This window comes from Oenanthe melanoleuca, chromosome 2 (genome assembly GCF_029582105.1).
Source record: "Oenanthe melanoleuca isolate GR-GAL-2019-014 chromosome 2, OMel1.0, whole genome shotgun sequence".
NCBI classification, from domain to species: Eukaryota; Metazoa; Chordata; class Aves; order Passeriformes; family Muscicapidae; genus Oenanthe; species Oenanthe melanoleuca.
In genome coordinates this window covers 106,263,584-106,291,469 of record NC_079335.1, presented here as the reverse complement: position 1 = coordinate 106,291,469, position 27,886 = coordinate 106,263,584, and the positions used below count along the sequence as shown (strand labels likewise).

General features: G+C 39.8%; 2 protein-coding genes across 2 annotated transcripts; one reads left to right on the top strand and one right to left on the bottom strand.

The window, feature by feature from the left end:
• Positions 1–33: 33 nt before the first annotated feature.
• ACAD11 (acyl-CoA dehydrogenase family member 11) lies at positions 34–27,781 on the bottom strand. Its single transcript, XM_056485028.1, has 20 exons — positions 27,421–27,781; positions 25,618–25,717; positions 25,267–25,392; positions 24,375–24,536; positions 23,789–23,953; positions 21,876–22,023; positions 21,184–21,305; positions 20,653–20,759; positions 20,387–20,510; positions 18,652–18,729; positions 18,133–18,271; positions 17,913–18,020; positions 16,672–16,770; positions 5,546–5,612; positions 4,197–4,282; positions 3,934–4,005; positions 3,262–3,416; positions 1,374–1,490; positions 845–954; positions 34–389 (listed from the first exon to the last, which is right to left on the bottom strand). Exons 1-20 carry the CDS (start codon positions 27,555–27,557, stop codon positions 275–277), a joined length of 2,337 nt encoding a protein of 778 aa, XP_056341003.1. The 5' UTR covers positions 27,558–27,781; the 3' UTR covers positions 34–274.
• On the top strand, positions 5,622–14,804 carry ACKR4 (atypical chemokine receptor 4). The gene is made up of 2 exons (XM_056485035.1): positions 5,622–9,995; positions 12,804–14,804. Exon 2 carries the CDS (start codon positions 12,823–12,825, stop codon positions 13,882–13,884), a length of 1,062 nt encoding a protein of 353 aa, XP_056341010.1. The 5' UTR covers positions 5,622–9,995; positions 12,804–12,822; the 3' UTR covers positions 13,885–14,804.
• Positions 27,782–27,886: the final 105 nt, after the last annotated feature.

Here is a 27,886-nt window from a genome sequence, read left to right as displayed (position 1 = left end):
GCTTGATTCAGAACAAAGAAAGCACTTTAGGAATGTTAGAAAACAGATTTTATTTAGTGTTATAAAGAACCCAGATAAGTTATTTATGTGGTGTTCTGCAAATTCTTGAAAACAAGCCCATAATTATTAAGAGTAATAAGTGAAAATAGTGAGAGAATTGCTTCCAGTTAGAATCAAGTTTTTGTATTCATTCAGTTTTACCTTAGATACCATTATTACACTTTTGAAACTTTTCCTACATCTTCCCTCCATTAGAGAAGGCTTTGTGCTGACATTAGATTTTTGCAGTGAGCTTCTTTGACTGATCAAGGAGTTCCCACCTTGCAATTGTTGAGAGATGAACTTCATCAGGCCCATCTGCCAGGCGCAAGGTGCGTATGTACGCGAACCTGTGGGGGCAGGGCTGAGTTAGGGGTGGGTTCCTGACCCACCACAGCAGCCACACAGGCTCCCACAGGAGCTGTCAGCACTGGTTTTGCTGTCCTTTTGACACTCCTTACTTTGAAAAGTGCTATCACATTGAGAGACTGCAGCAAAATCTTCCTGGCAGGATTGAGATGGGTGGGCTGGGATTTCAGAAGGTTTGCTTCTCCCAAAGGCCATAAGGGATAACGTTAAGGTTTAGGAGCACTTCCTCTTTACTGCTGATAAGAACTATTTTAGGTCCAGTGCCAGCTTTTATTTTTTGTAAGGCTAATTGCACTATAAAAACAATTGTTTCAAATTTTATGGCTTAAAGGGACATGCACTATTATTTCATGCTGAGGTGAAACAGCGTGCGCTGGTGTTATAAATTATTGTAAAATAAATGCTTAGAATCTACAGGAAATCTCCCTTTACTCACATGAACGCCAAAGGAAAATCCTGAGAAACTCCAGCTCCACCACACACTTGAACTGCACAGTCAATCACTTTAAGCACAGCTCTTGGAACAACCACTTTGGTCATGGCTACCTGAGGTTACAAGAACTCACATTATCAGTAATACTTTCATAAGCATGTGAAAATATTTACTCAACATTTATGCTGAATCTTGGTATCTCTCAGTACATTCCTTCCTCTGCTGAGGAAGAGCTCTGCTGTTCCCGTTCCCTGGGTATGATAAAACTGTTTCCAGTCACCCAAAACTATCTTACTGTGTTGAGACAAGCAAGCAGTGCTTGAACAGATTAATCTCTGTTTCTGACTGAGATCACTCCCCAATCTTCTGACAATTAAAAGCATATCTTAAGGCTGTTTTCAACATCGAGTTATACTCTACTCTTAGAATAATAATGTTTAACAATATGTTTTGCCTTGTCTTTTAACCAGCTGAATGCATAGGCATTGCATCCACCAACTCTTAGTTTTAAAATTTAAAAATTTAAATTTACCTCTTTCCTTGCTCTTCTGTTGCCCAATGTGTCAATCTTGCGGGCTGTTTGAAGTGTGAGCAGGCGAGCCTGTTCTATGCTAAGGCGGCATTCCGCAATCCAGTGGGCGACAACTTCCTGCAGAACCCAAAGCCAAGATCAGGACATCAGTTAATGCTTCTGAGCACACATGGAGCTGCCCCTCTTCTCAGCATGTGCACATTCACTCAACCTACAGCCACCTGTGTGCACATTAAAGCATATCTAATATGAAGCATAATAAAGAAAACACTTGACTAACAAAAATATTAAAGATAGAGTAATTCTTCTCCTGCCAGGAAATGGCATGCTGGCCATTTTCCTTAAGCTCTTCCATGCCTGCTTTTTCCTCCCTGCTTTCCTTTACCTCTTACCATCCCTCACAGCCTTCTCTCCATATGATAAGCCCCAGTATAAAAAAACGGGGTGAAAGGGGAGAGGAATTCCTTATTTTGCTAAAACTTGTGGGGGGTAGTGGTGTGTGACACATAGCAGCAAACAGCTGCAGGGTGGTGCCTGTTGCCTCTGACAGATGATAAATTAGTAACTCTGGATCCAAAATGAAGCTATTATCTTGGCAGCCCTTCCCTGCTCTTCTCAGCTAATTCCCCCCTGCAGCCAACATACCACAGGAGAAACAAATGTGTGATGCTTGTCAGTGCAAAAGCTATTTGGAGCCTGGGCCAGCGTCAGGGACATACTTGTAGGGCTGTGGATTTTGCAGGATACACAAGCAAATGTGCAGAGCTTGCTTCAGTGCTGGCTGATGCCAGCAAAGGTAATCTGAGGTGTTCAGTTCTCTTCAGTCACCATCTCCTGGGTCATAAATGACGGCCTGAGTGGGGACAGGCACCCTGGTACTCAAGGAAGCTGCCAGCCTCACCTTATCCTTAGCCATCCTCACTGTGAACAACCTGCATGGGCTCTGCAGCTGCCTCCAGGTCAGGCCTGTGGCTTCATCAAGCATCACTGTTACTTCAACAAGCTTCTGAGAACCAGAGAGTGCCTCAAGCACCTCTTAGTCATTCTAGGTTATGGTGGTGAAGGCAAGTTGGGCAATTTGAATGACTGGAAAACAGATATGTAAAGTTGCTCCCTCTGGATCTGCACAAACAACTTGCTACAATCTGTGCCAGATGCTAATTTAGTTTCCTCTTTCCATTGCTTTTACTTGTTTTTTTCCAATAAAACCATGGTAGCTGTTGGGTAATATTAAGGAACACTTGAAATGTGACAGGCCAACTACCAAAGTCTGATGGTTCCTATATAAAGCAGACTGTCATATTTTTATTATTTTAGCAAGCTCTTGCTCATGAAACAATATTTCAATCCTGAGCAAGATAAGAGCAAGGATATCCAATCTTGCCTTGATGTGCTCTGTACTTTCATAAGTAGCTACAAATATTTGATCAAAGAAGTAAAATTTACAGCGAAATTTAGACTGCCAGGTGTCTCCAGTGGTTGTGAATGGAGAAAGCCAGGTGATGGAATGGATACACAAAAATGGTGAATTGTGACTACGGAAACATAATTTGCACGCCTGAAATAATACCTGTTCAAATTGATCAGGAAAAGCAGAGAACAACAGACAGTAACAAAATCCATATTAAAATCCAGCAAAGGATATCCAATCCATTGCACATTGAAAAGGGAAAAAAGAAAAAAAAAAAAAAAGATTCTGTAGATTATGGTGAAAAATGGGAGCCTTGTTTTTTTTTCCCCTTTGCCACCCAAAGCTTTATGAACAGGCATTCAAAGTTAGGGCACAGCTGTTGCCATGTCCATTATCAGAGCCACAAGGCTTTGTGTGGGCAAAACAAAGGTCAAGGTGAGGAGTGCGTGAAGGGAGCCGAAGAGGGAAGGCACTTACATGCTGATAGAGTTTCTTGCCGAAAGTCTGGCGCTGAGCCGCGCGCTGGCACAGGATCTCCAGAGCGGCCTCGGCCGCACCGAGGGAGCGCATGCAGTGATGGATCCGGCCCGGCCCCAGCCGGCCTTGGGCTATCTCAAACCCCCTGCCCTCACCTGCTTGGAAAGAAAAACAGGCACTGCAGACTGTGATTCCCTCCTGAAAGGGTCCAAGGCAGAAGTGGCCCCATAGCAAAATAAAAGAAGCAGTGGGGAAATAGAAGAAATCAGGATCTGTACTAAGTGAGAGAAGTAGAGCAGAGTTCTCCCTGCAGGAGGTCACTGGCCAGCTTGTTATTTCTTTTTCAATTCTGCCAAGTACCAGCCATGGAATCCACCAGATCATTCTTTCTAAAAGTCTGTAAGGTCTACAAGAGCTGGTTTTGGGGGAACACCAATTACAGACTCAGCTTTGCTGTACTTCAAGGCAATGATACTTGCACGAAAGCCAGAACTGCCCTGCTTCTTTCTGCTCTAAATAAGGTACATTAAAAGAGCAGGTAGGCTGCAAAAGGAAGAGTGGGCTCCCTCAACTGACCAGAGCTGTTTATGGTGATTCGTGTCATAAACTGTTGTCTCATAAAGCTTGGTTCATTGCTGTATATATTAAAAAGAAATCAGTGCTGAAACTCACCCAGTATTATATTGGACACAGGTACTCGCACGTCATTGAAGTGAATCTCAAAATGTCCTCCATGGATCTCATCTACAGAGACAGAAAACACAACAGCAGGGTAAAACAAAGGAGGATAAAAATACAGGCCTCCAGTTCCTAACCCTCATTCTATATATCCATTTTACTCATTTATTTCATACACAATATTAATTAGTATAACTGCAGCTTCTGAGCCTGCTAATAAATCAATACACACATATCTGATAAATATGATCACCTACCCATGTAGCCAAACACTGAGAGAGGTCTTATTAGCTTCAGCCCTGGGGTGTCCATGGGAACAATAATCATACTGTGCTGCTTGTACCTGATCAAAACAAAAAGCACAGTTAAAATCTGAGCCTCCCTTCTGTCTGCCCCTTCCGCTTTTTTTATTTTCCATCCTCAATTTAGGACTTGCACAAAGCCAGTGCTGAGATTTACCTGTACCACCTGCACCATCCTGCCAACACAGCGTGGCTTCAACACTTCTTGACCCACCAGTCAACAAGTGAAAATGTATTGGTGGCACCTAATGCACTGAGAAACTCCTGCTGCTGTCACTTCTGTGCACACAGTTCTGTACCACCCAGTCAGTTCCTCCCCTTCTACTTTTCTGTTTTGTTCTCAAAACCATTTTATCAGAATCATCATCTTGGCTTGCCTACAGTTTAAGCAAAGAGAAATCCATCCCCATGTTTACATTCCTTCCAAATATTTAAGGTCAGTTGTTAGTCACACAGAACCGGAGGTGGTGCCCCAGGTCTCTGAATTCAGTCTCCAGTTCTAGCATGTGGAGTGTCACGTAATCCCCTTTATTCATTACTTGTATAAGTTTTTGCAAAAGTTTGCAATTCTAGTTTGGTAACAAGTGTTGAACATGTTCATGTCAAAGAAGAGGTAAGGATTGTATTTGCACATATAGGAATGGAATGAACAGGTCTGATTTAAGATGTGCAGTGCTTTCTGCTTACGCAGCTTCACCTTACCAACACCAGCTTTAACTTTCTGTATCTACAGATAATTTTATGGAAAACTTAATCAGTAACTTCAGGTCTCTGATATGACACTTGTACCCATTCTGTTCAGGGAAGCTCTGAAAAGTTTTGGTTTTATTATTTAAGCACTACTATTTATTAATTAATTCTTCCTGGTTTTAAATGTTTATACTACTTACCAAATAAATTGTAAGCCAGAGTTGTTGGTTGTTGATGCAGACTAAACAACTGATGCAGACTAAAATTTATGTGACCAAGATAAAGCTAGTGAAGCCCCCAAATTTCCTGATCCAGTTCATCACACAGCTGAACAAACACTAGAGCTGGTGCAATGGAGAGAGGTGGGAAGCATGCCAATGAAAGATGGCAACAGTGGAAGGGTTGGAAGGATTCAGTCAACAGCATCTGACAGCAAAACAGAGGAACTCAGGCTACAACAGACAGGTGCTGAGGTTTAAAAAATCCCTCTAATTTAGGAGCACATCCAACTGGTCAAGGCAATTAATGGCATTTCACTTAACAAAATTTTTGCAAGCAGTGACTCTTCCAGGGAACAAGTTTTAGGGAATTCTGAGTCTCCTAGGAATTCTTACCTGGATGCTGATGAGTTTTTGGTTTTGCCCATTACAATTGCAACTTTGCAATTTGGGTTCCCAGCACCTTAAAAAAAGTGACAAATACAAAAATTGTTTTTGGTATAAAATTTCAGTGTTAAATCAAATGAAGTTTCATAACAAGAAACCCTACTCCCTTCCTTTTGTGATGCTGTGTTTATATTCTGAATATCACACTGAAATGAAATGCATATTAGTACTTTACATGTAAAAGGGAGCTGACTTGTGGGAAGAGGAACATGAAAAGCCAGACATGCAAACCCTCCAGCTCCATCACCTATTCCTATGAAAAGGGAACAAGAAGGTACTTGAAATGGAATCTGATTACTTCTGTCTCTATTACAGCTGACCAAATAAGTGTGATACATCTATTTCATCTATCAAGGTGAGATACTGCCATTTCAAAAGTAAAACTTTTAAAAAAACTTCTTCAACCTATAAAGACTGGAGGGTCTGTGAGGGAATGAAACACCAACCACATTATAACCAAATTATGCAGATAAGGCTATCAAAGGGTTACCATGATAACTTTGCTACTACTTCAGCATAATTTCTCTGGAATGCAGGATTTCTCCCCCTTTACACAAACGATTTTAGATTGCACTTTGACAAAAGATCTGAGTGAAAACCTGAAAATAGCTTGCTAGTATTTTAAGCCATTGATTTATTTGAGATGTTTTTTATATGGACATATTTATTAAGCCTTTGTAGCATAAAGAAAGCACTTTAATGTACTAGTCCTGAAGAACATTCTAGCATTAATTAAAAAAAAAAAAAAAACATTTCTATAACCCTTCATCCTCCCTGTCTTTTTCTTTAAAGGTTTCTTAGTACCAAAGCATGCTCTCATTCCTTTCAAAGCCTCCCACAAACAATAAAGCTAGGGAAAATACTGAATGGGTGTAGCAATCAGTAATTTTTTACTGCTATCTCAATGCAGATGACAAGCTTTCTAGAGATTCAATTCAAGGCTAGATCTGTAGCAGCTTGGTTTTGTTCTGAGGTTAGAAGCAAATGCAACTTTATAACTTCTCTGACAGCTGTTCTCACAAGGCCTGGGAGACTGGTCTGGACAATACAACCACCTGGCTCTGAGCTGAGCCACTTCCTCCCACAAACAGCCACTGTGATGGCCAGGAAGTGGGAGAGAGATTTGTTTAATTGTGATAAATACTGCCTGTTTGGAGGGCCAGACTGCCAGCTGTTTACTTTCCTCTTTTGCAATATGGTATTCAGCCATTGTTTCCATTGCTTACAGAGAGGCCCATGAGCTGTGCAATGCTAACAAGCTAAAAATCCCAGTGAAAAGCTTTGGGCAGGGGCATAAATCAACTTGGTGAAAAAAAAAGCAACAAACAAAAACAACAACAAAAACTGGATCCCTAACACTTGGCTCATTTGGGCAACTGCAACGAGCAGGTGATCAACCCCAAATGACCCAACATATGCTTTGTGGGGTACTGTCCTGGACAGGGAAATGTCACCCCTGCATAAGGGGTATTTGACTCTTCTCCTTTTCCACAGAAAGTAAAGAATTGCACAAGTGCTATTTTCTAAACCAGATCTATTTTCAAGTGAGGTTTAAAGCAAAAGATATTTTGACCTTCTGAAAATCTGCTGAAGAACTGTTTTGTAAATAATCCTCAAGTTACATCCCTGCTTCAAAACAAAGGGCAAATTTAACCATGTTGCATTTAAAAAACAAAAACAAAAAACTCAGAAGAAGCTTTCATGTTGAACTCAGTGAGGAGTTCACTGAGAGCTGGACATCTGCTTAGATGTCCTAAATCACTCACATTGCATTTCTGGAAGGCAAATGAATACCTCCATCTCATTTGTGCTTGTTTCTATCTAATATCTAAGCACAGCAAAGGATGGCAGATTCCTGGCCCTTCCACTCCTTAGAGTCTAAAGTCCTGAAAAACTAAAACAAATTTTATGTCACTTTGACCCATAAAAGACAGGAAAAAAGTTCTAGTCTAATGCAAGACTCTGAAAAACTCCAGTGCTTTGGATGGAACGCAAATAGCCTGGATGGAATAAACATCTCATTTGTAAATGACGTTTTCATATCACTTACAGAATTCAAAGATCTTGCTGGAGGATGGAGGGAAAGACTCAGAGAAGCCCATTATTTTGGTAGGAGTTAGAAGTAATTTTGCAAGAAAACTCACTGTTGAAGAAACACTAGACATTTAGAAGGTCAGTTTTAACCACATTTCCATACTGATAAGCTTTCAATAAATGAGATTTTCAATGTATATGGCACAACCTGTCCAAAACTTTTAGACCACAATGCTGCTACACTGGCAAACATCTTCAGTTTAACTATCTTCTTATACTTTTGAACTCTTCATGGTACTCACTCACATAGGCAAAGACAATACTTTAAAATGTGCTTAGAGTGTTGACCACAATCCCATTAGAAGCCTAATGTTTGCTGTCAGGGGTATAACATGCTTAAGCTTACTGATCTTCAGACAATCAACTTATACAGGCTCTTTCTGGTGGAGACACTACTAAATGTGGCAACCTTTGAGTACCACCTGTACTTGAGGAAGTCTGCTTTCAGAAGCCAGCTTCTTCCTTCTTGCAATCTATTTATTTTTCAGTGTTCAGCCTTCAATTTCCTGTCTAAGATGACTAAGGCCAGATAAACTACTGCCTGAAATGCTGAATACCTATGATTTTTGCCACATTGGCTGCTGCACCCCTCAGCCCAGCAGGTTACTTCTCTCTGCTAAAGGTCAGGGGTCTGTGGTGGCTTACAGACACTGACAGACACATGCTCTGGACTCTCCTACAAGAAAAAACTGGTCTTAGTAGGGTGGATGGCAGCGTGGTACTGATTGTTGTCCTTACCTTCATGCCACTTTCACACAGCCAGTGTTTTCACTTAAGTAAGATCTGTTTTGTGTTCACTCTTACTTACTAAATAATTTTTGTTATTTTTGACCCCACTGAAAGACATACATGACAATATTATTTCTTTACTCTGACTGGAAGGATCTGCCCTCCCTGCACCCCTGGAAAGTTACAAGGAGCTGAGGAACTGATATGCAAGGCAGGATTCACATGAACTGCCTTTCTACAGCCTGCCCACAGAACCTCTTAGGCACTTCTGCAGGCAACACACAATTCCCTGGGAACAGTCTCAGCTCTAGCCTGCTTATTCTGTCTTGTTGGAGACCCTATTGAGACAAAGCCTATCCAGAACTGAAAGTTTCATTTGTTTTGAAGAGATATGGCTCAGGCCTCAAAGCCATGACATGACCTGTGAGGAGATGGCTGGGAAGGAGCCCAAACACCTTATCTGTGAAGAGTTCCACTGAAGTCCTGTGATAACTCAAGATGAAAGCATTGCAGAAATATGCATGAATATTGAGGCACTCTTCCTCTAGACTGCAATTCCTCTCCCAGCCCATTTTAGGGTGTCATTCTGAAACAAAATATAGCATATGGAAAACATCTGCCCATTACATTCTTAACTGCCCACTTTTAAGAATCTTTCCTTTAACATATTTCAAAATAATTGAAGCACAGACAGAAGGTTAATCCACTCATGGCAGGTACATCAGAGTGCCCCAAAACCCCAAAATCTGACTCTGGTCTGCTCAATATATCTCTCTGTTGTTTGGCTTCAATATTGCATTTACTGCAGCTCATTAGATTGCTATCTGATCCAAGATAATTCAAACAGGTCACTAATTTGATTATGAAATTGACTGGCAACATTCAAGTCCCTGAGAAGTCTCCCCCAGGATGCAAGACTATTGCTTGTACTCTGGCTGACAATTTGCCACTTGCCTTTGCATATTTTCCTTACCATCTTTCTGGTTTCACACACTGAAAGAACTGCTTTCCCCACCTCACTCAAAGCAACTCATCTTTCTATTGCATCCCCTAAAAAGTTACATAAGGAGGAGATGTAAGGATCTGTTAAAACCTTATATAGTCAGCTATCAAAAGCACAGTAGTGCCCTAAGGAAAGAATGGAGTGACTCCCCGTGGTGTCTGGGGCAGTAACTAAGCCCCAGATGGATCCCCTTTCTATCCTTTCCACCTTTTTAATGTGTTGTTTGATAAAAGCCTCTTGATAATGTATAAAACATTTGGGCTTCCAGGAATAAAACCACAAACAACAAAGAGAAGCAGTAAGAGTGTCCTGACCTTCCAAAGAGAAGTCACAATCTGATTGGAACAGGAAGGAATGTAGGAAGTCTACATGTTCAACCCAAAAAGAGTCTCCAGGAAAGCACAATTTTTTAAAGTTTTTTTTTTAACTGTCAAGTCAAAATGAAAGTGCAACAGACTTCCACATGAGGGTGTGGTGTTTGAAGACAAAATGCAATGTGTCAGAGCAATTGAGATCACTTCACTGAGGCACATCTCAATTGCAGTACCTGCTACTCATCTGCTGACAAAGAAGGTTAGTTTTGTTTAAATCCTTACTGCTCTGTATATTGCATGATATCATCTTTGCATACATTTACTCTTAGTTAAGTTGGCTTTACAGAGAGATATTATTACAATAAGGCACGTCTCCTTTGCAGTATCAATATTAGATTTGTTCAGTAGCAGGACAGAATACTGCTTAATTTATCAGAGGGAAAAAAAATCTGTCTGTTTAAACTAGGGATATTAACTTAATTCACCAGCATTCACACAATCCCACATCAAGTTTAAACAAACAGAAACACTGAATTTATATGACTGAAAGGCTGAAATAATTCTGCAAGGAAAACATGCACTTGTAGATTTAATATATTCATTAGTATACCTCCTAGAAAACACTATTTGAAAAACCATCAGCTTTTGAGTTGTCTAGGTACTTGTGGGCAGTTTATATGTGATAAAATTCCTTTCTGCTATAACATCCTGAGAAGCTCCAGTTGTAAGATGCAGTGTACCCACAGCAATCTGCTTCTGTAAGAAAGTTCACATGGGCATGGCTCACTGTGTGGGATGGAGACTAAACTAATCTTTTCCAGCCCTCTTCAGTGCCCAGCTCCCACGGGACTGCTTGGCTCTTTGCAATGGGCACATGCACAAGTGCCTGAGAAACAGCACAAATGTGAACAGGTCTGGGAGCCAAAACATAATTGTGCTTTTAAGGGAGAAATGTCAACTGTTGCATTTTAGATAACTTTGTTCCTGTCACAAACTCAGGGCAGGCAAAAGCTTATCAGGCAGTGGAGCATAGAGTCACAGCCAAACTGCCTTGTCATGCCCAAACTTTTAAAGTTTGGCCTGAAATGTTTACTGGTTTGCTTTCAAGTAAATTTGCCAGTGATACAATTTGATTAAACGTTCCTTGATGGGTTCTGTATCAAGTGTTTAAAGACCACAATCAAATCTCTTAATTTAACTTCTAATTTTTCTCAAACCTCAGTAAGTGGATTAAACTCTTCTTGCTGCACTCTTATACTAAAAATAAATGAATGAATAAATAAATAAATAAATGTTCTTTTTGCTGCTGATAACAAAATACCTTCTCAAAGTACTATAAAGCTGCAAAAGTTTACTGCTGCTGGAGAATCCTGCTAACGCAGCTTGTTAGGCATAGAACAGACATTTCTTTGCCAAAGAATTAAGTAGAGTGACTGTACTTTTCCATTCTGCACATCTCATTAAAGCAACAATAAAGAACAAATTGCAAGATTTAAAATAAGAGTAATAATTTTTTAAAGTTTGATGGGGAGTGTTTTGAAATGTTAACAGAATAATACTATGAAGTCATTAAAGATGGAGCCAAACCAGATAGTTAATTTCAAACTAATTCACTTTTAAAAAATTTTGACTGGGAGAATCACTGAAAAAAATTATTAATTTCTCTCTATTTAACTGGTCTGCATTCCTTATTATGCAATCAATCAGTAACTTATTTTTTCCTAGTAGACAGAAATATTTTAAAAACTTTGAGAGACACTTGGCAACCCTTCATTTAAACAATTGTATAAGAAACAGAAATGGTATTTGCATTTTTATTTCAGGCTTGAAAAAGCCAAACTGTAGCTCTGGGACAGAATATCAGATAGCAATCTGCTTTCAGCAACATTGACCTCAAATTCTGAACACTGGATATGATGACAAAAGGGGGATGTGTTTTTCATTCTCATCTGAATTTTGCTAGTGCTGAAAAAAACCCTTAATCCCACTTATTTCAAGAAAACAGGGTACTGCAGGACGGTATTTTATGACAGAATTTCAGCACATTTGTCAATGAACAGTTACAGAAAAAGAAGAAAATAATGCAGCACACAAGCTTGCTTAAGATACAGTCTGAAGATACAAATACTTAAACTTCAACCCTAAGCTGGCAGTGAGAAGCCAGCCTCAGTATTTACAGAGTAAATCTGTCATGAGATCGTATTTGAAAAACCAGCAGAGTCTCTGAGCTGTTTGGGTACTAGTGGGTAGTTTATATGTGATAAAATTCCTTTTCTGTCATAACATCCTGAGAAGCTCCAGCTGTAAGATGCAGTGTACCCACAGCAATCTGCTTCTGTAAGAAATTCCACATGGGCATGGCTCTCTGTGTGGGATGGAGACTAAACTAAGCTTGTTCTGCTGCTGTTCAGCAACTGACCCCCCTGCTGTGCTTCTTGTAGTGGGCACCGTACAGTGTGCCTGAGAAACAAACAAAAACACTCTTCTTGTACTATACTCATATCCAAAGTTTGTTACAATTTTTAACAGCAGGCACTGAATATTTATAACAGCAGGCAGCTGCTTGCCTCAGCTGTAGTCTGCTCATATTCCTTACACAGCTAATTGTAACAGCATTTACAGCTTCCAGCTGGTATTCCTTTGCTTTGCAGAGGCTGGAGAGGGGAAGGTATAATTCCAATCCTATAAAGGTACAGAAACAGTTATGTGCAATGGAATATTGCCAAACATTACACATTCAGAGCAGTTAAAGCAATGATGGCTCCTCATCTCAAATGCAGAAATCAGTTTACAATCTCAAATGAATCCATTTTACATGTATTGCCCACACAGATTACAGTCAGTTATCCTATTTCACATGAGAACTTGAGATTATATGCTTGGCCTCTGTTACTGTCTAGCTTCATTTTTATTATTCACAAATGCATTCTGAATATCCAAGTTCTTTAAATTTGAGATGTATAAGCAGCCCTGAAGAAGGGTTTTAGGTTTCAATAGAAATTTTAGAACTTAAACCCAGTATTATTTCTTTGGTGTTCCCTTCTCCCCACTTTTTTGTGTCTTGCAGCTTTGCCACAGTCTTAGATATGAATAACTCAACAGATTACTGGATGGAGGATGAGGAGGATAATCTCAACCCTCTTATAGATTACAATACCTATGAGCTTCTCTGTGAAAAAGGTGATGTGAGAAATTTCAGAAAATTATTCCTCCCAGTGTTCTATGCACTAGCTTTCACAGTTGGAGTGGCTGGAAACTCATTAGTGGTTGCAATTTACGCCTACTGCAAGAAACCCAAGACCAAGACAGACGTGTACATCATGCACCTCGCCATCGCTGATCTGCTCCTGCTCTTCACCCTCCCTTTTTGGGCTGCAAATGCAGTGCAGGGATGGGAACTTGGAAACCCAATGTGCAAGCTCACTTCTTCTCTGTACACCATGAATTTCAGCTCCAGCATGCTGTTCCTGGCCTGTATCAGTGTGGATAGATACAGGGCCACTTCTGACTCCCAGGGCTCTAGAAGAGTTGGCAAACACTGCAGTGTTACCTGTATCTGTGTCTGGCTGGCTGCCATTTTCCTCAGTATTCCTGAGCTGATATTTAATCAAGTCAAGAAACACAATGAGAGGAATGAATGCCTTCCTGTATTTCCTATGAACATGGAAACACTCTTAAAATCAACCATTCAAATCCTGGAAATTATCCTGGAATTTCTGCTTCCTTTCCTAGTAATGCTGATCTGCTATTCTGCTACTGCTCGGGCAATCTTTAGGTCAGCAAATGTCAAGAAGTCCAGGCCTTTCACGGTTCTGCTGGCAGTAGTGGCTACTTTCATTGTCACCCAGCTGCCCTACAACATCGTGAAGCTGTGGCGTGCCATAGACATCATCTACGTGCTGGTTACGGACTGCAGCGCCAGTAAAACCATGGATGTGGCGCTCCAGGTCACCAAGAGCATGGCTTTGTTCCACGCCTGCCTCAACCCTCTCCTCTACGCCTTTCTGGGCGCCTCTTTCAAAATGCACATCATGAAAATCGCCAAAAATTATGGGTACTGGAGAAGACAGCAGCAGAATGGAAGACCTGAAGAAATTTCTATGAATTATGAAGACCCTACTGAAGAAACAGTCAGTTTCACTATATAGGCTTCCATTGCTCCCATCATCTTACATAACCAAGGGAATTGTTTGCTAATTCCAGAGGGTATTGTTTCTGCAGCTGTTTCCCTTCAACTCAACTTTCAGATGAATTTCTGAACCTGCCAAGGCACTACAGAGCACTTCAAAGTGGAATGTGTTTATCAGAATTAAGCAAGAACTGAATACTGAAATCCCTAGAAACAACCCAAGATATTTACTAAACAACAACATCAAAGAACAAAAACAAAAACAAAAAACCCCCAAAAAAACAACCCACCACAACAAAACCCAAACACCTAAAAACATCCCCAAGTTTAAAATTTTAAAGTGTCACAGTACTAGGCAATTAAGTAACTGCGCAATGAATAACCTGTACACATCTAAGCATGCAATTAAAATGGGGGGAAAAACCATCATCAATCAAGCAACAAGAACCTTTGTACCAGAAGTTAATAATCTTGTGTTTCTCCAACTATTTTGTAAAACTTTAGAACATTTGCCTAACAGTTCAGTTCCATTTCTCAATTCAACTATCATTCCATAGATATCCTTGCAGATTGAAATGAAGTACAAACTTATGGCTGAGAATTGAGAGGGAGTAAGAGGGGGGAAAACCATTCTCTATGTGTTTCTACAAATGTATAGCAGCAACATCCTCCACAAAAACATCCCAGCAACTCTTTTTCTATAACTACAGAAAAAATGACCTTTCATCTATTCTTTTCTGCTCACCCTAAACTTCAACAAGACCAGTGCTCTAAGGGTGACACATTCTAGATTTTTGTAAATGTAATAAAATGTTCAGTTAATCTTCGGATAAAGTACTTGGATTTCTATTCAGAATTATTAAAATTAATCAAGCATTGCAATAACTGTATCTGCTAAAACATGTGAAGATAGAATAAAATCAAAGAATAGAAAAGGTGCACTGGCTCTTTTCTTTCTTATATTTATTTTTGTTTTGTTTTAGTACATACTGACATCTCTCATCACAGGCAATTACCAAGCAGCAAATGGGAGAGGCCTTGCTTAACAAAACAGAGAGGTTCCCATTCCATATGGAGCTCATAGATTTACAGGTTTTTTACAGAGAGCCATCCTCTGCCACAATGTTGGCAGGGATTCCAGGAAAACAGCAGTTTTCCATGAGTCACTGGAAGCATTTCAAACATACTGACATACTAGCTTAGCTTTCAAAATGAAGAAGTGGTGTTACAGGATACTGTCCTTGTCTTCAAACACCCTGTGGGCTCTGACAAAATGTCTCATCTACAGATTAGGAAAGCCAACAAGAATCTCTCATTTTTAGATACCATTCCTAGTTACACAATTATGGACTGGAACAAAAAGCTCTAATATGACAGACAAGAAACAACAGTAGCATAAATAAGATATGAGCCACTTCTCCCTGCTTGGATGACAAAAGCTTATGGAATGTCTGCTCAGTGATTTGAGAAATACTAGGGTGTGAACAGATAAGTCAGAAGTGCTTGACTGCTTTTCTACACATAGACCATAAATCTGACATATTTAAGCCATACTGGATTTACTGTACACAAGGCAGACCATAATAAGAAACCTCACTTCTTCCATGAAGTAACTGACTCCTTGCATGTGTGATTTATGACTTGTCTTCACAAATAGAGTGACATTCTGACCAGGCTGTCTGGCTTCTGGAATTTCCACACATCCAAGGTTTTAATGCCCCAAAAGTTAAAAAATCCCAACCAAAACCAAAACAAACAAAAACAAAACCACCTTCCCAGCCTGGCAGAAAGAGATGAATGAACACGTTACTCAAACTTCTTGGAATTGCAGTGCCTTTTATGCATCTGTCTTTATGCAAATCTGATTGCCCTAACTGTATTTATTAGAAATAAGACAAACCAAATCATGCTGTCTTTTGTTTATTCTCCTTTTTATAATTCACATAACTAATTTTATGAATAGTATTTTGTGTCTGTGACCCTCTAAAACTTTCTTATTACTTCCTCAGGGACTGCAATGCACAGCTGGGAGACACTGACCCAGAGCAAAGGCTAAATAGCCAGCAGTTAAGCAACACATTTCGGTCAGGAGACAAAACTGCATGCCTTCTTTTTGCTGACAGTTTTACAGGAGTAGAACAGAGACAGAGATCTATCTTCTGGTGACTCCAGGTATTGCACAAGCATGTATCAGCAGGTAGCTGTCTCAATCATGTATGTTAATGAAACATTCAAGTTTAGCAACTCTGCCTATTTACTTGGATTCCAAACTTGCAGGGAACGATAACTTTCAAGTTGCTGTTACACATTTTGGCAAAAAAAAAATAACAGTATTACAATATTAGGGACAGCTGCCACTTAGAATACAATGCATTGATTTTAGTGGGAATTATAAAATAAGAAAATCTCCTGTAATAGTCTAACAGCATCACAGGCTACTTTAAAAGCAGCCACATTTTACTGTAGCTACATGGTATTCTCAAACCTCTCACACAAGCTTCCACAGACAGCTTCACGAAAACAAAGCCATAAATGTGTAAGTTAACTGATAGAAAGAGACGTTCAAAGAAAATAGCAGCATTCACTCTATGAACAAAATTCAGAGGTTCCAAAAAGGGTCCAAATCCCCAAATTGAATTTGAATCTTGAACTTTGATTCATAGAACAAAATCTCAAATCTGTTGTTTTACATTCCTTCACTCAAGACAAATTTTTATCTCAGAAATGGAGCAGAAATACTTTTATTTTAATAGTTCTTGGAACAAATTCTAGCCTGAGCCATTCTTAGTTAGGTTTCCACACTCACCACTGCTCCACCACTTCTTGCCATTGATCACGTAGCTGTTCCCATCTCGCTCAATGGTGCATTGCATATTGGTGGCATCACTTGAAGCCACATCAGGTTCTGTTAAAGGAAAAAAACAAACCACTAGATTTATTATAAAGGCAATACAACCTCCACAAATATAGGGCTCTAGATATACTCTCTTAAAAGTACACTGCTTTGCTATCAGTAGAAAAACTCTTTGAAGAACTTCACTGCTGGTGGTCGAAATACTTCCTGTTTTCCAACAATCTTATTCACAGCCAGTTTAAATGTACTTGTCCTTGGGCTTGGACCACCCTTTGCAAATCAGCCTTCTCCCTTTCCTTCTGTTTTTAAATCCTTTATCTTTCCACTGTACTTACAGCTAGCAGTCATATTTCTCCTCAGCCTGTTTTCTCCTCTTGGGTTCTTCTCAAGCGAAAATAGAGATTGAAAATAATGTTGTGGCTGTATGTGAAATAGACTACATGAAGTTGTCAGCAAAATGTCATCAATGATTTTTTTTTTTTGAACAGGAAAGATTCTTCCTCTCTCCTTTCAACATTATTTCTTTTTATAGGCTATCTACTTTAAAACAGAAGTATCCATTTCCTCTTGGGAAACAGTAAAACAGAATTTGCAAAGTAAGTGTCTGCAAGGCTAAACTCCTGACATAGGAAGATTTTGATTTTTCATGTGTTCCAAAAGCTACCTTCCTAGAGCAAGAGCCAGTCTTTCCAGAGATGCTGAATGTCACAGTAGCAAAACTAAATACAATGCCAAGCTGTGGACATAAAGCAAGTTATTTCTGGGTTGTATCTTAAAAAAAAAAATCGATGTCACTGCAAAACTACACGTCTTTAATCACAATAATCATCCTTGGACCCAATTGTGCACGTCGAGAGAACTCCACAGCACACTACAACAAAGGGTAAGCTCCATTGTAAACCTGTTTGGTATTATGAACTGTATTTTACTAGTACAAAAATTAAATTAAAATATATATAAAAAGCAAATACTCATTATTGTAACCATGAAAATTGGCAACTACCAGGAAAGGCAGCAAGGCTGCTCCAGTTCGCGTTCACACCTCATAGATGATTTTTTATTCAAACACATTCACTGAATTAGTACAGAAATGTCCACTGCAACGCACAACTGGCCATTTTCTAATTTTCCTTGCATACACCATGTGAAGTTTCAACCAACTGGCTCTAACTTTCTTCTGGAGAAAAATTTACCTGTCATGCAGAAGCATGAACTAATCTTCCCTTCTAGGAGAGGCTCCAGCCACTCTTTCTTTTGCTCTTCAGTGCCATACATGTGGAGGACCTCCATGTTTCCCGTGTCTGTAAGAAATCAGCAGTCATGCTCACTGCTCGAGACACACAGCCTGTAAGGTGTTGGATGTCCAACTTCCCAATGCTCTCAGTGCTGTAGTTTTGGGACAGGGCTGCTAACCTGGTGCGTGACAGTTGAAAACCTCAGGAGCAAAAATGCATCTCCCTGTCTCCTCAGCTATTAGGGCATAGTCAAGCTGGCTGAGACCACTGACATCTGGGAGGAAAAGGTTCCACAGACCTTCTGCTTTGGCCAATTCCTATCACAAGAATCAACAGAAAAAATAACAGCAATAAGTGTTAAAAAAAAAAAAAATTAAATTCTGGCTTGCTCCTGGCTACCCTACTGTCCAATATATCTGATGCTTTTTGCTTTTTTCAATAGCTATTCTGAAATTGTAGGTTTGGTCTTTGACTTAAAGTTCAGATATACCCCTCTCAGACCTCATTTGGTTTTTCTTCTGTCTTATTTGTTTTCTCACTTTTTCCATACTTCCCTCTTCCTTTTCTTTTCCACTGTTCCTCACATTGTTTCTTTCCATGTAGTGTAACTTCTCTGGCAGGATACACCAATCACTCTTATCCTCTGTGTCTGTGCTCTTTTACTGCTAGAGGGCTAAAAATATTTGTTATCCCATACCTTCAGTTTCTCCAGCAGTGGTGGTTTCTTCCATTTGTCCTCAGTATTTCTATGTTCAGCATAATATTTTACTATTTCCTTAGAGAAACAATATAAAAGATGCTGTTTAAATTAAGAACACATGTAACACACAAATAATAATATCTTTTCCAGATCTATGACCCAAGGAACCAAGTAAAAAATATTCAACACAGGTTTACATTATATAGTTGGTTGCATTACAAAACTAAATATATAACTGAAAGTTCAACTGCAATCTATTAATTCTGCAAGACTTTAAATATCAGATGACCCTAATCAGTACCTTAACTACTATTTGGGATGGTTTAATGTATGTAATGATGGTACTAGGAGGTCAGTATTTTCTGGAGATAAAGCACTATAGATAAGAGGCACAAACCCAAAAGCAAAACAACAAATAAAAGCCTGATGTACTGACACTTAAGATTCAGAGAGATAACCCAGCTAATCTTTTGTTAGCTGTGAGGAGGAGAAAAAAACAAAAAAACAAAAAAAACCCACAAAAAATACATTTTCTCTTCCTGTCAAAATAATTCCTTAACAGATAATGTAAGCAGTCATTTCAAGCACCAGTCAATAGTTTTAAGCGAACCTCTACATTCCATAATATTAGTATCTTCACAAGCATGTTTTAGTGAGGCATGGAACTTCATTTTATAGGTCTGGGCAAGATTTGAAGTTATAAAATAAATAAAAGTAGTGCCCAATTCTGAAAATGACACAAGGAAGACAAATGGCCAAGTACAATTCACAAGTCCTGTCACTAGAAATAACTTCCAAGCCCAACACGACTCATCTGGAAAACTTGCATGGCTATTTGTGGTTCATTTGTTTTTTAAAGCAAATACTTTAATTATTGCAAGGCTTTCTTGGACAATCCAAAACTACAAACCAAATTTAGTCACACGCATATATTCATATTTTCTAAGAAACTTTGCATGTCAAGGGTTACTGCCCTTGACCCCTCTTTTTGATAGTTAGATGTATTCATAAACCTTTTAGATGAGGATATTTTCTGCATTTCTGCCTTGTAAAAATAAATAAATTCAGAAACCCAAAACAACAAATTCTGCAAGAAAAGCCATCTGTACTTCCACGAGGATAAAAGCTCAAATAACTTCCCAAGTGGAAATTCCTAACCTTCCTAGGATAAGAAGCAAACTACTTCATCTAATTTTCCCTTCCACTAACTATGGACTTTGTGTATAATCCATTATTTCAAACCTTCATTGGTATTAGATATATTCAGGAATTAAGCTACTCTGATACATTATGCAATGCCATTTTTTGTCACACCCTAAAAAACAAGAAACAGAAACATTCAGCTTCATACAGTTAAATTCAGCAGTTTCTATTTTTAAATATGTGTCTTTTGGTTCAGTATCTAAGAGTTCTAGGTTGTTGTTAGTGTAACAAGTATTTTGGCAACTTCTTTTAAAAAGTAACTCCTTCTAAAAAGAGAAGTTTTTACACTTAAAAAGTTTAAAAATAACTCTTTCATTAACAATGCATACAACATTTTAATCCTGAAAAGAAATAATGTAGTCTATAATGATTTCTGCTAATATTTTGTAATGCTACAACCATTACTGCATTTAAATAAGGCTGTTTTGGGAAAAAAAACCAGGAAGACATGACTTCTGTATGTACTTTAACATTTTTATAAATTCCAGAAAAATGTTCCTTTATAAACAGGTTAATGAAATGCTTTTACCTTCTCAGCTGGATAAATGTGCTGCTTCATGAATTGCTTAACCTTCAGCAAAATTTCTTGGCCTTTCCTAGTTTGATGGAAGAGCTCTCCAGAAATGGTGTGCTGTGTGCTGCTGAAGGATGACCTAGGGAAGAACATTCAATGTAGTAACAAGACCAGATTTGCCCCTCATAATAACATAAACTGCCTTAGGCAAGCTTTTAAATAAATAAAGATGTTGGAAAAGCTTTGCCTTGCCTTTGACCAGTAGTTTAGACCATTCTTACCTTTTTGAGAGCTCTAAACCTCTTTCTGCCAAAGGCTTCACAAGCTTTGCAAATTCATGACTATTCTCTGCAGAAGCATTTCCAATGAGATACCTGGCATATACACCCTAAAACCAAAAGAAAGCCATATATGGTATAATTATACACTTAAAATTGTCTCTTTAACACACTGGCTATTTCTTCAAATATGAAAGTAACATTTAAATGAACATAGGCTTAAAAGGAAAAAAACTTACTGGGATATGCTAATATTGGTTTTGGTACATTACTGATACAATGGAGATGTTTGCTGCACAAGAGTTAAAACCATAACCCAGCTAAAACAAACAAAAGGCAAATCACAAAAAGTGGTAGTGGAAAAGTAAAAACTAAAAAAGAAAAGACAAATGTCTGCATGTGATATGGCAAACAAGCCCTGCCTGTCCCTCAAGCCAACTGCAAACAGCATGGACATATGATTATTACCAATGACTAAATGAACCACCCACAAAGAAATGTGACATTTCAGCAAATGTGAGGGTGAGCTATTACCTGGGCTATTGCTGCCATTTTAAAATAGGACAAAGCAAGAAAAAAGTTAAAGTTGGATAAAGCAGTGGAAATACGCCGGCAGCGACAGTAAATGGAAACCAGCTCTTCAAAGGAAGGCGTTTCTACAACAAAATAGAACAGGTTTGTTTAGAATACTCAATATTTTCTACGATTTTTTTCACCTTATTCTTCAAACATTTTAACAGTTTTTAAACTTATGAGGTTTTTCTTTTACATAGTAAACACTATGATTTATCATTTCTCATGACATAATTGTGATATGGAGAGACCAAAGCAGGAGCTGCCAGAATTTCAGAAAACCATGACATTTCCTGCTGCCCTTTGTCTCCACTCCAGTCAGGCAAATCATTTCACTTGGGAGAGAAAGGGCTTTTTTTAAAAAAAACCAAATTATATATTTAGATTTATCTTTAGTTTTTCTTCCATTATCTCTTAGAAAGGTTCAAAATAAGGTTTTACAGAAGTAGCACATTGTAGCTAAGACAAAGCTTGATAGAACAGAACTATTTAAAGCCTCACTATCAGCATGTTTGCTACAACAAAAAAAATGTAGAAAAGTTCTTCATAAATGCAAAACAATATGCTTGTAAATTTACCATTTAACTCCTATAAAATTTCAAACAGAAATCAAGCCTAGGATTTGTTTCAAGAAAAAGATTACAGTTTCATACCTATGGTGTCTTTGAAACCCAAGATAGAGCCTTGACCTAAGTCCTTAACAGATGTAGGCCAAAAGTAGAATTGAGTGGCATATGCTAAATCTGCTAAGGGATGACCAGTAGTTGAAAGTTCCCAGTCCAGCACTGCCAAAACACGAGCCTTAAATAAAAATAAAAACCTCAAGTCAGTGCTAGAAGACATGCTCTCTCCATCACAAATGCAACACAGTCAATACCCAAGTGTTTTATTTGGTTACTATAAGTTTAAAATTAAAAACACACAGTGTAGCTGTCTACAGAGTTCATTTTGGCACTATCTAAAGATCTGCAGAAAATTAACATTTGCATAGAGACAGAAAGCTAGGCATTTTTCCAAAGAAAATCTGATTTAAATCTACATTTTTGAGTAGTGTTCTTCCTGTCAGAAATTTCCAAGCTCTTCAAGTATAAAAGATGATTGAATTAAAACATCCTAAAGAACAGCAGTTCTGAGAGTTGTGTTTCTTTCCCAGTCCTGTTGCACAGTCCTTTAGTACAGAAATTCACAGACAGACCATGCACCAGAAAACCTAATTTATCACAACACTGCCCATAGATTAACAGTTACGTGGGGAACTGAATTTCTTACACAGGAAGCCAACCACTGCTCAGAGTGAGCCTCTGCTGAAAGCATCCTTGGTGTGTTCAGCTGGGTGGCCTGAGACTCCCCACAGTGTCATTCTGACAAATTCTTATAATCCAGCTGTCCTATTAACCTGAATGGCCTCTCCAGCCTACTATCATATGCAAAAAAGTCTTTCCTACATGATCAGTCCTGCATATTCAGGAACAGCTTCTACAGATTACTTAAAATTACCTATGCACAACTTGGTCAATTCCTTCAATTGCATCAGGAACAGCTGGGAGAGTCCCGAGGACTGTCAAATTCCCTGCTCAGGGAATGAATCAGCATTTAAGCCTACAAATCATGTATATCATCTGTCTATGCACAAAATCTCTAGAAATCTCTGGGATCTGCTGCTTTGTCATGAAGCAGGCATTGCAGTCATGGTCACAAGTTCCTGGCATGTCTTCTGGTCACAACACAGCAGGCAGCACAGAAAAAAGTAATGAAAATGTAACTGTGTTGGTAGATAGGTAGCACATATTTAATACCATAAACTAGAAACAAAAAAACAAAAAAACAAAAAAAAAAAAACAAAAAAACAACAACAAAAAAAAAAACCAAAAAAAAAACAAACCAAAAAATCTCTTATTTTCCCTAAAGATGAACTTTCAGGACTCTTCCAGGGTTTTCCAGGGTCTCTGATCTCCATGTACTCCATAACTAAACAGCTCTGCCAGATTTTCCTTTGCTTCCACTAGTGTCATATATCATATATTGTGCTCCAGCTCCAAAAAGCCCTTGTAGTTAACTGAGGCCATAAAGCAGAAGTCAGTGGGCTTTGGATCAGATCTTATGTAGTTTAATGAAGTGAACCTTCAGCTGCACTGAATCCAATAGGATCTATGCATATAAAATCTTTGCTCCTGTACTTTGTAGCAGGGACTAGAACTAATGAATAAATAGAGTATCTCTCAAGGCCAGGTTAGATGGGGTTCTGAGCAACCTGGTCTAGTAAAAGGTATCCCTGCCCATAGCCAAGGAGTTGGAAACAGATGATCTTTAAGGTCTCTTCCAATCCAAACCATTCTACGATTCTGTGATTATGTCAATTCTATCTAGCTCCTGCAATGAAAGCCAGGACTGTATTAGGTACCTAAACACCTTACACAGAGTATAGAGAAGAGTTCAATCTTCTACTGTTTCTTTCAAATGTGTTTCATGCACTAAAATAATCCAGATAAGTGTGCCATTACATGACAGGAGTAAAAAAAAAATGGAGGGCCAAAACCTACTAAATGTACAAATACATTTCAAATACCTCTGTTGGGTGGAAGATGATGTTATCTATTCTGAAGTCCCCATGAATCAAGCTTTCTTTATTATCATCAGGTGGCAAGTTGTTTGCTAACCACTCAGCCAGCTTGTTCATGGCAGGAATATCTGTATGAGCAGCTGCATCATACTGTTTTTTCCAAGTTGATACCTAAAAAATACAAACACTCCAACACATTTTTCAGTTGATTGACAAGTTTTTCAAGAGTATAAAATTTTGAAGCACATGCTTCTGGGCTTTGGTTATCACCATGTGGCTTGAAAATTCAGTAAAATCCTGTACCTCTGCACTTGCAAATGTGAACTGACATAGCAAAAGATGAAATGAAGACCACATCTATTTCAATCCTATTTACACAGCCCAGATCTAGTGTTATTCCAAAAGCAAATGTGAATCATTCTGTAAGGACAGCATTACAGAATCAATCTGAAAGTAGCGGTGGCTTCAGATTGTGCACAATTAATTGAACTAAGTGAAGGTTTAATAGCTAAAATATGATCATTAATAATTAACAATTTAGCTTGAAAATCAAACAAACATTCAAAGAACAAGAGAATTTTAAGAGCTGTACCTGTCTTTTGCAGTATCCTGGTCCTCTACCATATCCTTGGAGACCCAATGACTGTAAATCAAAGGAGTGCAACAGGGCCAGAGTTTCTATCATTGCAAGGTACAGAGCAGAACGCTCTGCTGGGCCCACCTCGGGCAGAGAGATGTCCCGGAAAATGCGACCCTAGAAATACCATAAATCAGGTATTTGGTGGGATGTACACATCAGATGAAAAGCAGTAAAGTTATACATTCCACAATCAAAAACAAATGCAGTGAACCAACACCCCCTATGCAATCAAAAACTTCTTCCTCAATTATTTTATTCCTCACCCAGGGCAAATGAAGGGATTCACAGTAAACTCAGGTCATTAATATATGGTGCATCTGTAGATGAAATTCTGAATTAGAACACTCAATCCACGTCTCCTCAAGCTTGAAAGTTCTAGGAAAAACAATGCTACTGTATTGTCTCTAAAAAATAAATGCCAATGAAGACTCCAGGGGAAAGGAGAGGCAGGCAGGGGAATGGGTGGGTTCCTATCTTCAATACTTCACAAGCTCCAGGATGTCCAAAGATTCAGTTTACAGACTGATTTTTTCCCCCTCTAACTTGTGTATGCTTTTCACAGAGGCAACATTGCCTCATTTCAAGATATCCTTCCAAGAGCTCAAATGAGAACAAGAGGTTAAATACTGAGCTAAAAAATTCAACAAAGTGTGAAATAAGCCCTGCAGAAGCTCAAATCTGTGAGAATCACTGATAACTAACATTTATTTAAAATATCAGAAGATTATTTATGCTCATATCACAAAACTGTGCTGAGTAAGGCTCTAATAGAAAGGTTTGAAACAATTTAAAAGCAAGCTTGTAGTAGGGTGAAGGAAAGAATCTCTCACATTGAAGCACCAACCTGCACATGCTGCATTACATAAAACTCTGTTCCAATGATAGAAACATCACTGCAATACAACAGGGGCTCAGGCACTGGAAACCCAGCTGAAAACAAGGCTTTCTGCACACGATATTCTCTATCAACCTGAGGAAGACAAAGAAATTTAGGTTCAGCTAAGACCTCCCAAACATAAGTGAGCACAGTGAATCCTCTTGAATGTTTAATTATATGGAGAGCACAGAACATGGGAAATAATCCAGCAACTCACTGCATTTCTGGGCACATTCATCAGTGTGCTGGACCATCATGTATAGACCCTGGTCACTCGCAAAACAAAGTGTTCGAAGCTCAGTGAAGAATGTTACTCACCTTGTGTGCTCCAGGTAAAAGGGGACCATGGGGCTTCTTCCTGAGCACAAAAGTCTGCCCACCCTTCTGTAGGTAAAAGGTTGGGTTTGACTGGCCTGAGCTGCAAAGAGGAAGATTATAATTACTCAAAAATTCAAGTACTTACAAATTTGTAAACTTCTAACAGAAACGATACTTGCAAAATGCATTGTGACTTGATCTGAACAAAATGGCAATATGGTGGAAATCATCACCAGAGCTGTTTTGTGCTGTGGATTTTTTCAAATCTGAACTGGAACAGGCTGCCCAGGGAAGTTGTGGATGCCCCATCTCTGAAAGTGTTCAAGCTCAGGCTGGATGGGGCTCTGAACAACCTGATCTAGAGAAAGGTGTCCCTGCCCATGGCAAGGGGATTGGAACTAGATGATTTTAAGGACCCTTCCAGCCCAAATCACTCTATGATTCTATTCTATGATTAAATTACTGATTACTCTAGCACCAATCCCCACAGTTTGCCAGCCTGATTATCATGTCCAAAGATTATGCTTAAGGGACAGCCTACAGGAACTGTAAAATTTTAAAGAATGCATGCTGGAGTCAAAGAAAATGTGACATTTCAATCACACACATGTAAAAGAGAAGGACAATCCAGTTAAACCCTTCATAACACCTTGTCTACCATATTCCAATCAAACCCATTGATCCTTATTTTCCTCAAGGCTTTGTGTTAATCTGCATGCTTTTTTCTCCATCTCATTATTAAGATGTATTATGACCTAGTCCAATAAATGATTAGACAACTATTGGGAAATCAAGGTCAAATTAACTTTTGCCCTCATTCCTCCCATTACATTTCCATTCTCCTCAAAGCAGTTAGGGCACAGTTTGTATCAGTTTAAAAAGTTTAACTGACAAATACTCTGCCTGGAACAAAACAAATTTAGGCCAGCTGAAGCCTTGAACTGTAATTACAAGACAAAGAACTAAAAGCATAAATACTAACAATATTTTAGCAGACTTTCCTGTCAGCTACTCTCCTAAGGCCTCTCCTAAAGTCTTCACAGCTGAGGTACATAGGAAGATTAGGGCAGATTGAATTAATTAATGTTTTTATATTTAGATCAGAAGACAATGAAAAACTGATCACTGTTTCTTAGTGATAGCTGCAGGTAAGTTAGCAAAGGTCATGCCTGCAAAGGAATTAACCCTTATTTTTAGATCACTTTACTTCTAGTAGTTCCTGACATGAAGTCGTGCAGCCACACCACTGATTTGCTGAATGCAAAATGAGTGCTCTAAGGAACAGAGGCTTTGGAGCCCGGGTGTAGCACCTCCCTGGCGCACCGCATAATGTTCTCCGGGCAGTACCGGGAATCTCGGCACATCCTTACTCTGTTCTCGTCTCTCAGGCCATGTATGTGCTTCTGAACATTACTATTTGCGGCGCAATTAAAGATAGAGCAGATCAATTGCGATTTATGTGTAGGCAATAACCGTGGGTGTACTCTGAGGACAGCGGGAAGTCCACCCAATGCACAGCCCGCCCACAGTCAGCCACAGCTTGAGCGTGACAAAGGTCACTTTGGCCGCCACCGCAAACTGTGCCTTCTCCAGCAGCGCAAGGGACGAGCTGGGACGTGCCTTTAATTGGACTAAATCGGGATGCATCTTAATAAAAACCCATCGATGCTGCCCGCCGTCCCGATGGCAAAGGGCTCTACCTCTGACCGCTTTCCCTGGCAGGCGCTGCGGGGCAGGGCAGCGGCGGCCCCGCCACCTGTGTCAGGCACCTGCCACCAGTGTCACCAGTGCCACCTGTGTTACCTGTACTGCCTGACAGCCAGCGCGCCCGCGGGCTGCCCGGGGAAGCCGGGCAAGCGGCTGCTCAGGTACCGCTCCAGGCTGCCCTGGTCGAAGCGGTGCTGCCGCCGCACCTCGCTAGTGCCCGGCTCCGCCGCCATCCTCGGAGGCCGCGCCGAGCCCGCCCCGGCCGGTCGGGTCACCCGGAGCCGCCTCGGTCCAGCCAAGGAAAGCGCTTCGCAGCCCCCTGGCTGTCGGGCCCGGCGCCTTCTCCCGGAACACAACGCTCCCCGGGAGGCAGGTACCGCCCCTCAGCCCCCGTCCGCTGCCCGGCCTGAGGAGGCGGCCCCGGGAAGGGCCCGCCCCGGGAAGGGAAGGGTCGGCCAGAGAAGAGAAGGGCCGGCCCTGGGAAGGCCCCGCCCCGAGAAGGGAAGGGTTGGCCCCGGGAAGAGAAGGCCCAGGCCTGGGAAGGCCCCGCCCAGGGAAGGGA

What these genes read in the sequence shown, in the direction of transcription:
- ACAD11 (XM_056485028.1), bottom strand. Translation starts at nt 27,557, where the DNA reads ATGGCGGCGGAGCCGGGCACTAGCGAGGTGCGGCGGCAGCACCGCTTC. An exon ending in TTTCAACTGTCACGCACCAG is followed by an intron (nt 18,021 to 18,132) that starts GTTAGCAGCCCT and finishes GATTTCTTACAG; the next exon opens with ACACGGGAAACATGGAGGTC. An exon ending in GATTTTCCTTTGGCGTTCAT is followed by an intron (nt 390 to 844) that starts GTGAGTAAAGGG and finishes CTGCCCCCACAG; the next exon opens with GTTCGCGTACATACGCACCT.
- ACKR4 (XM_056485035.1), top strand. Translation starts at nt 12,823, where the DNA reads ATGAATAACTCAACAGATTACTGGATGGAGGATGAGGAGGATAATCTC.